Source organism: Myotis davidii, unplaced genomic scaffold (genome assembly GCF_000327345.1).
Source record: "Myotis davidii unplaced genomic scaffold, ASM32734v1 scaffold69, whole genome shotgun sequence".
Classification (NCBI taxonomy): domain Eukaryota; kingdom Metazoa; phylum Chordata; class Mammalia; order Chiroptera; family Vespertilionidae; genus Myotis; species Myotis davidii.
In genome coordinates, this window is record NW_006300363.1 from 784,269 (window position 1) to 796,726 (window position 12,458).

A 12,458-nucleotide genomic window follows, 5' to 3' on the forward strand; every position below is an offset into this window, starting at 1 on the left:
GTCCCCCGAGTGTCCAGGACTATGAGCCCAGCCTGGGATACAGCTGTGGCACAATGCTTATGTTGCAGTTACCGGCTCTCCCCTCACTTGCTGAGTGTAGCGATAAGTCTGTCCCTCCACCGGCCTGCCTCTCCTCCGAATTCCCCTCCGAATTCCCCAGCGGCTAAGGGCGTCCCTTCAGGTGGAGAGGGAAGGGGGCAGTGAGACCACCAGCACGGCCACGGGCACAGCTGCCGACATCTGCACCCTCCCTCCTCCCCGGCCCGGGTGCTGGTGTCTCGCTGTGGTCACATCCTGGCCAGTCCCCCCTGCACTGGCCTTAGCGGACACCTGTCTTGGGCTCTGAGGGCCCAGGGCATTTTGTTCCTATTCACACGCTCAGCTCAGCCGTGGATGCCAAAGCAAAGCCACCACGCTGGGCTGGAACCAGCCGTCTGCGGCCGCGAGGGGGCAGGCCAGGTGGCCTTCGCCTCTGAGTGCGTCTCCCTCCAGACCTCTGTGTCCCTCCTCCAAAAGGACGCAGAACGGACCATCCCAGTTTTCAGGGGCACGAAGGACAGTGAGGAGGGAGCTGAGGCCTCCTACAGAGAGGCTCCTGTACTTCCTCAGATGTTTGCCCACCTCCTCCCACAGGGAGACACCCTGCACCCAAGAGAGATGGGGGGTGGGTGGGGGTGTGGATTGTCGGTCCAGGAAGGTCCCGTGACATCCTTCCCCAGGACAATGGTGTGTGACTGCCTCGCACACTATGGCCCACGCACACTCCTAATTCCAGAAATCTGCCAGGGAGCCGGCTGCCTCCCCCTTTACATCAGCCCGGCTACATTTTGCTAACATTTCCCTCCCCACCCCAGGCTATTCCTGGCCCCAGGGGCGAGGCGGTGGATCAACATTGATGGCAAAACCATGGACATCACAGTCAAGGGGCTGCGGCACCCCCACCGCTACGTGCTGGACGCTGCGCAAACCCACATTTACATGCTCATGAAGAAGGTTGGTCTTTGCTGATGATGCTGGGTGTGGGGATGGGCCAGGGACCCCTTCCCTCCCAGGTGCCTGGAGATAGGGGGACAAGGGATATGGCATGTGGTTACAGCTTTGCGGGCGTTGTCTCCCTAAAAGCTGTCTCTTCCATCTGTGCCCTGGGCTGGAACCCCCTTGAGCCCCCAAGCTTGCTGGCTGGGAGGACCCCCACAGATGCCTGAGGGCTTACAAGACGCAGTCCGCTCAGCAAAGCATGGAACTTTGCATCAAAGACAACCCACGAGGTGGGGACGGCTTCTCCAGAGCCTAGCAGTTTACTCGGGTCCCCCCAGAGGTGGAGCCCAAGGCCGAGCCCTTCCTCCCTCCCGTGGGTGGCGGCAGTCCTGGTGGCCCTGCCCGAGCAGATGCACCACAGGGCGGGTTTCGTGTGTGTGATGGTGGTAAAACCCGGGAGAATTCAGACAGCCTTCTGGGTTATTAATAAAAAGTGAACATGGGAGTTTGCAGGACGTTGTTTAAAAAAGAAACAGGCACCTGCGAGAAAATCAATCACTTAAAAATTTCCTTTCCCTTTCCATTCTTTGATATGAAAGTTACACAGTATCTATTACCGTTTTATTATTTTAAAGTTTAACAGTTAGTATTTTTGTTCTTTTTAATTTTATTTTTTCAATTATAGTTTATATTCAATATTATTTTGTATTAGTTTCAGGTGCACAGTGTAATGGTTAGATAATAATGAACTTTACACAGTGTCCCCCGATATTTCCAGTGCCCACCTGGCACCATACATAGTTATTGCAATGTTATTTCGATCACTTTCTTAAGAAATTAGAATTTGGGGCTCAGGCTTAGCCTTCGAGGAGTTGTCTAGTATGGGTGCCACCCGGTGCCACGCCAAATGAGACTTCCTTCTGTAGCTTCAACTTCTCAGACAGCAATTATTTCTTCAATGGCAAAGTATCTCTAGAAACGTTGTTACATGATGTAGGTTTGTGTGAGTATCATTTTTCTATTAGTTTCCCTTATTATATTTCTTTTACTTTGCCCTTTGTGTTTATTGCATTGGAAAGAAATGGTTTTACTTCGCTTTGAAAATATGTACAATTTAAATATTCTAACAAGCCAGATTAGCCATTTTTCATCATTCATTTATCATTAGCGGGTTTTTCTGTGCTTCCCTTATAAGAGGACTTAACAGCGGGATTTCTTTAATAATGGCCTTCCTTGGTGTAATTTAAAATACATTTTGATTCTTAAAAAATCACATTTTTATTCTTAAAAAAAAAAATTAGGGAGACAGCCAGAGAGGCCAGCTACTAGCCAGAACAAAATAGAGTAACTTCATAATGTATATACAGGGGTGGGCAAGTGTAGATTACAGTTGTGAGTACTCGAAACACAGAGTTAATAAAGCGATTGCAATAATCATAACCTGCATGTCGTTTTCCGTACAAACAACCATGAGCCACCACTCGGTCTTTGAAATGGCACTCCTTCAACAAATAGCGAGAATCCGCGATCCCTGGTGGTCGCTGTGGGCTTTGCCCCATATTTGCTGTGACTAGCTGGCTTGGGGTGTGCTTGGAAGTAGCCAGCATTCATGAAGCGACGACTTGAACCTGTCAGGGTCCCAGGAACTAGCCACACGGGGGGAGTCTGAGTCTGGGTCTTTGGTCTTCTCTTGCCCTCATACCCACACTCAGGGCAGAAAGGGGAGGTTGGCGGCTTCGGCGTGGGCTCCATGCTCATGCTGCTCATCTCCATCGGAAGAAGGTATTGGGTGGCGCAGGCTGGCTGCAGGGTCCTCTTGTCTCAAGCTTGCTTCGCTGAAGAGCCTGGACGTGGGTTTTGGGTGGGGGCTACAGACTCCGATGACCGAACCTCAAGTGCAGTCGAATCAGCTGGAGGCTGGTGAAGGCTCAGGTCATCCCACCCCCAGAGCTCTGGTTCGGTAGGTCTGGGGTGGGCCTGGGAAGGTGCACGTCTAGCACGTTGCCAGGTGAACACGGAGCTGCTGGTCGGGACCACACTTGAGATCCGTCGCTTTGGACACACACGGACATAAATGCCTTTCACGCAAGGAGACACATGCTCTTAACCTCGCCATCTAATTGCCGAGGGAGGGCTTGAAAATGGCAAGTGTGTCCATTTGATTTGACACGTTCCCTCTCATAATTACTGTTTTTCTCTCGTTCCCTCTAGGATTCTTACGCTCGCTATTTGAAATCTCCCATCTATAAGGAAATGCTGGCCAAAGCTATTGAACCTCAGGAAACCACCAAGAGAAGGCAAGTGGAATGGCCTATGGTTGCCGGTTGCCTGCTGTTCTTGTTGACAGAGAATTGAGGGTCTCTTCCAGTCCAGTGGCCATGGTTGAGAGATGTTTGTTTGATGGAAATATTGGGGACTGGGAAGTATGTATCAAGGTATGATTGCCTCATTGGCCTCAGGATGCCCTGAAATCATCCTAGCAAGATTTCCTTCGTCATTACTGCCAATGAGTTTTCTTCCCCTTGTGCTGGTTTGAAAGAATCTTATCAGACTTTTAGTTACACTTAACACAAACTAGAGGCCCGGTGCATGAATTTGTGCACGGGTGGGGTCCCTTGGGGTGGCCTAAGGAGATTGGGCCCCAGCTCATGCCCCCAGCCTCGCAGCCCCAGCTCATGCCCCGAGGCTTGCAGCCATCAGCCCCACCTGACACTCCACCTTAGCCTGGCGCCTCCCACTCACCTGCTCTACCATCCTGCCATGGTCCCGCTCACATCAGAGCCCATCGGGCCTGGCAGCGCCTCCACTGCTGCCCACTGCCAGTGCTGTGTTGCCAACACCTGCCATGTTCTGCATCGCCCCCTGGTGGTCAGTGCACGTCATAGCGAGTGGTCAAATTCCCAGTCGAACAACCGCCTGAGAGGACAATTTGCATATTAGGCTTTTATTATATAGGATAGAAGCAACTCATTGGTGTTTTTTAAACTAAAACAATTTTGTTTTTATTTTTTGTAACTCATTGGTTTTTTAATATATATATATATAATTGATTTCAGAGAGGAAGGGAGAGGGAGAGAGAGAAACATACATGATGTGAGAGAATCATTGATCAGCTGCCTCCTGCATGCCCCACAACCTGGGCATGTGCCCATGACCGGAAATGAACCTGGGACCCTTCAGTCTGCAGGCTGATGCTCTATCCACTGAGTCAAACTGGCAAGGGCCAGTTTTTTAGTTGCGACACTTCTCCACCTTCCTAATGTATGGGGATTCATTTAGCCACATCTTTGTATCCTTGTAATGTCCTAAGACCTTATAGAGAACAGCAGAATATACCACAAGAGAAATGGTAGGTGGTTAGGGGAGATGAACAGTGACGTTCCAAGTATTCTTGGGGACCCTTTCAGTGTCCGTCAGCACCTCCCTCCACCCCTCCCTCACTGGAGATGCAGATCATGTCAGCTGGCAGAGCCCTGGCACGAAGCACGGAATCGTGTTCTGAGGGGGCAGTTTGAGCTCTCCTTTTGGCAAAAAGGCACCCCTATGGCAGCAATTTTTGACCTTTGTCATCTCATGGCACACATAAACTAATTACTAAAATTCTGCAGCACACCAAAAAATATATTTTTTATCGGCTTGACAAAAAAGTTATTAATTTGATTGATTTACAAAAAAATAATAATAGTAATCACCTACCCTTTTTGCTCCAAAATTACTTAAAAAAATCAGGTGATCAGGTGCCTCTACTTGTATATAAGGATTTGTGGTACCAAGAATTAACCAGTCAGATGCAACTTGATTATGCGATGTGACCAATAAGATGCAACTCTGTGCTTGGCCAGTGTGGCTCAGTGGTTGAGCATCGACCTATGAGCCAGGAGGTCACAGTTGGATTCCCGGTCAGGGCACATACCCAGGCTGTGCGCTCGATCCCTGGTTTGGGGCGTGCAGGAGGCAGCCAATCAATGACTCTCTCTCATCATTGAGGTTTCTCTCTCTTTCTCCCTCTCCATTCCTCTCTGAAATATATATATATAATCAACTCTGTTATATGACCTATATATTTATGACTCAAGACAGGCCATTCACACCGGACAGCTATTGCTGTGTTGGCTGTTGTTATTCTTTATTTGACAACCTTAGGGAAAAGAGGTCAGCGCCCCTGACTAGACAGTCCGGCATTGCATGTTTTAAACATCCTTGCAGCTCACCTGTTGAAAATCTCCGATCGATGGGGATGGAAGATTCTAAAGAGTAACCAAAGATGCGGGACTTTGGCGGAGGTGTTCCTAGCGCCGATGCATGACCTGTCCCCGCCGCGTTAGTAAATGTTCCCGCTCGCCAGCTCGGCCCACGCTGGGCTCCTATCCAGCATCTCCAGTCAGTTCAAAAGAACGGTGCTTGGACCGGAGCCTTTATCAAAGGAGCTTTAAAAAAAAAAGCCCAAGTCGGTTTCATTCTCGAGGATAATGGCGCTGTTATGAAAAGGAGAGAAAGGAGGTCTCTGTGGTGCCATTCTTCTCGGTTTCCCGGGGAAGGAAGGGAGTTCAGGGTCCCTGGGGATTTGAAAGCTTCTCCTTTAAGCCACAAGAAAGGACCATAATCGCTCCACAAGTCCTGCAGGAAGTAGTGGGGAAGGAGCGGAGTCTCGCACTGCTCTCTCCAGAGGCTCTGTGAGCTGGGGCAGGCTGAGAAGGCAGCGGGATCTCCTCCTGGGTGCCGGGTGCCAGGAGGGCTGCGTTGGCATCAGGCCCCAGGGGCAGCGCAAGGCGCTGTGTTGGAGCCGGGCGATGCTGTTACTGCTGCTGTGGGTGGGAACACGCGTGGGAAGGCTTTGGTGACACTGAAGCTCCTCCTGTGACTGTGTGGGATTATGGCGGGTGTGAGTTCGTTCCGTGATTTGCAGGTATAAGACGATGTGTAAAACTTAATTTTTCTAGAGCAAGTTCCATCGAGCTCTCTGCCTTCCCTGGTGGGAGATTCAGTATCAGGCATGCCTTCCTGTTGGGGAGCCCTCTTCCTCCCTAGGGCAGATAGAGTTCTGCAGGCTCCTGCAGTCCAGAGATTTGGGGACGTCCTAGGTTTTAAGTCTACCCTTGCGGCTAAATGCTTGTCTCCAAGCCTGTGGGTGGCTTAGCTGCTCTCTCTCCTCCGTATGAGTCAGAGCGTTGTCCCGGCTTCTTCCAAGGCCATGGTCAAGAGAGTTTGGTCCCAGGAATCCACGTTTCACCTCTGTGGGAGGTTCTGACTCCCTGGGTGCATGTGCGTGAGGCCAACAGCTCCCCAGCCCTCTTCAGGCCCCTTTCCCCTTTCTCGGCCCACTGACCTCTTAACCAGCCCAGCTCTTCTCCTTCCCAGAACCTTGGCTTTTGAAAACAAATGCTCCAACTCTCCCTTGAGGCAAGAACCCAAACCCTCCTCGCTCCCTCCTTCAGGAAGAGCCTGCCGGAGGTTAAGATGACAGGTTGATTTCTAAAGATTGTAGGTGTGTCTAATCGTCACCATCCAGGCAGGCTCCCTTGTGCCTAACCTAAAATCGGATGGCAGTTGGGACCCACTCTGGTCCCATGCTCTCAGGGAAAAGAGCTGAGGTCGGACACACCTCTGAGAGCCCCACCCGAAGTTCACCAGGGGCATGAGGAACAAGTCCAGCTCTGGCCTCCCAGCCCCACCTCCAAGCCAGGTGATGAGAGGCCATTGTTGGGCAAGCCTGTGGCTTTCTGCTAACCACCAGCGCTGTCCCTCCTTCCAGCTCCGGCCTCCCATTTATGCGGCGTCACCTGCGCTCCAGCCCGAGCCCCGTCATCCTGAGGCAGCTGGAGGAGGAAGCCAAAGCTCGGGAAGCAGCCAACACGGTGGACATCACCCAGGTCCTGAGCAAGTTGGACCGTAGGAGCCAACTCAAAAGAGAGCTGCCTCCTAAATAAACCTGCCACTGCTGGGGGTGGGGGGGCAGGCACGTGGGAGAGGCAAGCAAAGGCAGGGTCAGGGTCTGGAAGAGTCCATCCCCCATTAGTGGGGCCGTGGGGTACACAGGTCCAGCCCATATTTCTCTGACCTCCTTCATGGTGGGCTTCCCAGTACCACGGCAACGCGAGCTTAGCTCTCTCACCCCAACAACCAAGGGGCAGTGGTGGGGGGAGGTCACCTGACTCAGTTGCTGTGTGACCACCTATCTCGCCATTGGCGGTCCTGGTAGTGAGAACCATAGAGAAAACAGGCGGATTTGAGTTCCACCATTTGCTTTGAAAAATTAAAAAGAAGGCCTCTCTGTCCCCTACTCAGCCCAGGCATAGCTCTTCCAGGCACGTTTGTTTCAAATAGCTCAGCGAAGCGCCTCATCCCATCTTCTCTCTCCAATTCAGACGTCGCTTCTAAAGCAGTTGGAGATCCTACCAAAAGACCAGTTGTAGGTTTTCCCTATAGATGCTTGTCACTGCACACCTCTGTTACACCTGCCTGGAAAGGCCCTGCTAAGACATGTCTGTTGAGCTAGTTCTTACAATTACTGAGGGTGGGTGGACCAGAGACAAGAAAATATCAGTAGGGTGCTTAGGACAATGCCTGGCATGTAATAAGTGCTCAATAAATGCTAGCTGCTGATGTTATCAGCACAACAATTATAATCATCAGCATCACCACCATCATCGCCATCCTTACTATCATCCCCACCATCACCAGCACCCTCACCATCACCTGCATCCTCATCACCATCATCCTCATCACCACCACCAGCAGCAGCAGCAGTACCATCATGGTCATCCTCACCATCACTATCATCACCTCCTCCTCCTCCTCACCATCCTCCTCACCATCCCTAGTATCTTCATGGTCTTAGAGTAAGCGTGTGCTTTCTTATACCTGCCAGAGTTGTCCAGCACAGCGATTTGTTATTTTTTAATATGTAGGGCATTTCCTGAGGGATACCCAAACCATCTTACTTCTCTTCTCTCTCAAAGTCTTGTGGGGTAGCCCTCCCAGCTCTCTAGGGACCATGAGGACGTATTTAAGGGGAGGGGATTAGGGCGTTGGTGTCCTGTCCTCTGCCTGCAGCTCCTGTGAGAGGACTGGCTAGCAGTCGTATAGTGACTGGTCAGTCCTTTGACCCTGAGCTCCATGGCAAAGTAAAGGTCCAAATGCGAAGGAATGTGCTGGGCTGGGGATGAGAGGAGGCGCTCACCCATGCGGCTTTTCCTTCCTGGGGCCAACGTTGTGCACTGGCTTTTGGGGACGGGGAGGAAAGGGCGAGTGAGAAGGGACTGGAGCGGGTGACGGCCCACACTGCGTGCTCAGCCTGAATGCAGCCCTCTCCTCACCTGCCTGCGCCCAGGAAGTAGGAGTTCAGGTGGCACGGGTCTCATTGGAATTCTCACCCAGTTTCTGGGTGCAAAATGAATCACGCCTCTTGCACCATCTGCTTTGCCTTTCATTTCGATCCTGTGATTGTGTCCTCATGTCAACGCACCTGCCCATTTCATGCTCCTCCCCCCACTTCTCTGGGTTCCCTTGCATAATAAAACAGCAGCATCAAACCAAACCAAGCCAAGCTCACCTTCACCGCGTCTCTCGTGTCTCATTTCTTCGCCATGTGCCTTGCATGCCACTGCTTTGCGGCTTCACACCGATGGCGGGTGTGGCGTGGGCTGGAAGGGCTGGGTCTCCAAGTGCAAGCCCCAGGCCTCTGGAGGAGGAGTGGCCAAGGTCATGGTGGTGGGAGTAGGAAAGGCATCCTGCTTAGAGTATCCAGGGCCAGTTGGGCGAATGGCTATTGGCCCAGAAGGAAGGACTTTCTCAGGCCAGGGAAGTGAAGCAGGACAGTGGCCACCTTCCTTACCTGTACTGTCCTTCATCCTGGAAAAGAGTAGGAGCCGGGGAAGGAGTGAGGTGGGGGAGAGGGCACAGAATTGGGGTGGGGGGAGTGGGAGTTTAGGGAGGGGCTCCTCCTATCATAAGCTGTGTGATCTTGGTTAAGTTGCATCATCTCCAGGAGCCTCAGTATTTTTACCTGTAAAGTGGGGATTATAACAGGAGGTTATCACTAATTCTGAGTAAGTAGGGTTGAAGTGAATGGACCAGGTGGGGTGCCCTCAGTCAGTTAGTTGAGAGCGGAAGAGCACTTTGATGTCTTCATTTCTCCTAATGAGGCTTACTTCGTGGGTTTGATGTTTTAGTTCACTCTCCAGGACCCCATGTCCTCTCCAAACCCCACAGGCAATGGGACGGTGACATGCATCAGCGCCTCCTCAGGTCCTTTCAGGAGGGGACACAGCAAACCCCGCCCCTGACCCTGGGAAGGGAAGAGAGGACAGAGGGGAGCCTCCCTGGACTTTCCGATTTTAATTTTCCAGCTCAGACTCTCTCAGGCTCCGGCTGAAGCACGCCTGACCTGCCCTCCCGCCCGGTGCTACCAGGGAGGTTGAGGCACTTCTCCAATGAGTAGCCTCCCCACCCTGTATTGCCTGCCTCCTTCTCCCGGCTTGTCCAGGTCCCACACACAGTCTTTCCTCCCAACCGCCTGCTCTGCCTGCAGGAGGAGGGGAGGTGCTGGGTCCAGGCCATCCATCCCCCAGGTGTGTCTGTGGACACAGTAGGGGTTCAGGTCAGCGTGGGTGGTCTCAGGCCTGGAAGAGTCAGCCAGGCACCAGCTGGGGCTTCTCCTGCCACCTCCGTCACTCCAGTAAAATGTTTCCGATGCCTCCGGCCCTGAGGGTGGAAACCAAGGATAGAGAAGGGATGACGGTGTCTGGCAGGTACTAAGCATTGCTCCCTGGGGGACTGGGCCTGAGCGGGGGTTGGAAATTCACCTGGCCACACCCAGCATCCCAGGCCTGGAGGACGACCAGTCTGCGTCTTGCCCACGTCTGGGGACCATGGCTTGGTAGAAGACCTCTGTGTGTCTGTGCCATCGTCACAGGTGGCTTTGGGGGCCGTTCCCAACTTCCCAGGTGAAGCCACACCAGACCTGTGCTTTGGGCACGGGCAGGGGCTGAGTGAGCAGGGGGCAGCCCCTGTGCCCATCGACCAGCCACCCAACTCACTCTGAGCTCTCTTTTCTTCCCTGCAGCCTGGGCAGCACACTGCTCCCAGCCCCCACCTGGCTGTGTACACGGGGACTTGCGTGCCCCCCTCTCCTTCCAGCCCCTTCTCCTCCTCCTGCCGCTCCCCCAGGAAGCCCTTCCCCTCACCAGGCCGCTTCATGCGGAGGCCCAGCAGCACCGTCTGCCCCTCGCCCATCACGGTGGCCGTGGAAGGCTCGGAGCAGAAGGGCGAGGCCGGTGGGCCCAGTGCCGGCCCAGGACCCTCCAATGCAGACACCAGCGAGGCCTCCGCCGACTGCCCCTGGCCGCGGCCCCCGCCCAGGGCCCCTCTCAAGGCCCGCATGGCTGTGTCCTTCAGCAGTTTTCTGAGACGAGGCTGTTTGGCCTCCCCCGTCTTTGCCAGGCTCTCGCCCAAGTGCCCCCCTGTGTCCCATGGGAAGGTGCAGCCCCTAGGGGATGTGGGTCAGCAGCTGCCACGGCTGAAATCCAGGAGAGTGACAAAGTGAGAACCAGTGGGGGGTGTGCTATGTGTGTGTATGCACGTGTGTGGGTATGTGAGCACATGTCTGTTGGTACACATGTGCATATGTGCATGTGTGTATGACATGCATATGTCTGTGGGTGTGTATATACGTGCATGTGTGCATATGCCTGTGGGTATGTGCATATGTGTATATGTGCACACATGCCTGTGGGCATGTGCACACATATATGTGGGTGTGTGCATATGGCTGTGTGTGCATATGTGTGTACATATCTGTGGGTGTGTGCACGTGTGTATACTAGTATATGTGCATATGTCTCTGTGTGTGCACATGTGTGTGTGTGTACACGTATGTCTCTGGGTGTGCATGTCTACTGATTCTTTCCATTTGGTGTTCCCCCTGCACTCCCCATACTTGCTTTCCTCTTGTGTCTGAAGCTTTTTCCAGATCAAAATGGATGTGCCTGTGGAGCGTGGCACCTACCTGATGGACGCGGAGGACACGGGGCCAGGAGCCTCGGGCGACCAGGCCATCAAGAAGGAGGTCATCTGCCCCTGGGAGAGCCTGGCCTAGGGCAGAGCTGGCCGAGTCAGGGGCCTGGGACCAGCAGGTGCTCCCGGCAGACTCTGCTGGGTGAGGCAAGGGGACACGCTCTCAAACCTCAGTGCATTAAGATCATACTTGGGGGCCGAGAGACGAGATGACGTGGACTTGGGGGACGCGTGCTTTGTCTGGGCTCCAGTGGCCAATTCCCTCCCGCCCTCCGACCCTCCCCCCTTTGGCATGTGGATAAAACGACTTTACTTGCTGCCTTAAAACTGATAAAAGGTTAACTTGTAAGAGTCTCTGGGAGTGAAATGTTAGTGTGTGTCAGTTTTCTTGGTTATTCATGAGCGATCAAGGGGCTTGTGCGTGATGCTTTAGCCACGGAGCTCGCCAGGGAGAGGCCCTAGAACAGTGATGGCGACCCTATGACACGCGTGTCAGAGGTGACACGCGAACTCATTTTTTTGGTTGATTTTTCTTTGTTAAATGGCATTTAAGTATATCAAATAAATATAAAAAATATGTCTTTGTTTTACTATGGTTGCAAATATTAAAAAATTTCTATATGTGACACGGCACCAGAGTTAGGGTTTTTCAAAATGCAGACACGCCGAGCTCAAAAGGTTCGCCACCACTGCCCTAGAGTGTGGCACCTTCCAGGAAGGGGGCTGGGGAAAGGCGCCCTTCTAGAATGCCAGGTGTGCTGCCCAGACCCACCAAGAAGCAGATGCCAAGGCGGGGTTAGGTGGGCAAGAGTTCTGTTGGGGAAACACCTCAGAAGAATAAGGAGTAGGAGCTGGAGAAGCGGCAAGGGCCTTCGGACCGTGAAGCTGGGCTGACCTCTGGGGAGGGAGAAGTGGGCGGGAGAGTCTCTGATGGAAGCCCGGTTCCAAGGAAGTTTTGGCCAGGCTGTTGGGGTGTCCCTCAGCCAGAGCCACTGTCGGAGGTGTCCTGTGTCTTGTCCTCTGCATTAGCGCCCTCACCAGGCAAGGCCATTGGCTGGGAGCACCTGTGGGAAGCCCGGCCCTGAGCAGGAGGTCTGAGCGCACACTCGTGCCTGCTGTACCCATCCAGTGGGCCCTCTGCAGGGCCGGGCCTCGGTGTGCTCCTCCCAACTCTCCTCCAGACATTCACACAACAAGTCTTGTCTTCATCGAGCCCCTGCCGTGCGGCAGGCACTGTGCTAGGCCCCGGGGATGCAGCAGTGACTCTTGCTGCATGAAACTCATCTAGAGCAGTGGTTCTCCACCGGGGGACAACATTGCCTCTGGGGGACACTGAGCCGTGCCTGGAGACAGTCTCGGTCGTCAGGACTGGCTGGGGAGCTACCTGCACTGAGTGGGTAGAGGCCAGGGATGCTGTGAACACCCTAGCCCTCCACGGCCCCTATCCCTCCACGACAAAAGGTTAC

At 53.3% G+C, this 12,458-nt stretch overlaps 1 protein-coding gene across 2 annotated transcripts in view; it reads left to right on the forward strand.

The window, feature by feature from the left end:
• The window catches only part of RGS9 (regulator of G-protein signaling 9), a 49,014-nt gene extending 37,495 nt beyond the window's left edge, over positions 1-11,519 (forward strand). For both annotated transcript variants that reach the window (XM_006776667.2, XM_006776668.2), the window contains exons 15-19: positions 855-993; positions 3,190-3,275; positions 6,731-6,848; positions 10,043-10,518; positions 10,939-11,519. In XM_006776667.2, the coding sequence (XP_006776730.1) occupies positions 855-993; positions 3,190-3,275; positions 6,731-6,848; positions 10,043-10,518; positions 10,939-11,074 (955 nt within the window). In that variant the 3' untranslated portion in view covers positions 11,075-11,519. The remainder of the gene's footprint in view (positions 1-854; positions 994-3,189; positions 3,276-6,730; positions 6,849-10,042; positions 10,519-10,938) is intronic.
• The last annotated feature ends 939 nt before the right edge of the window (positions 11,520-12,458 follow it).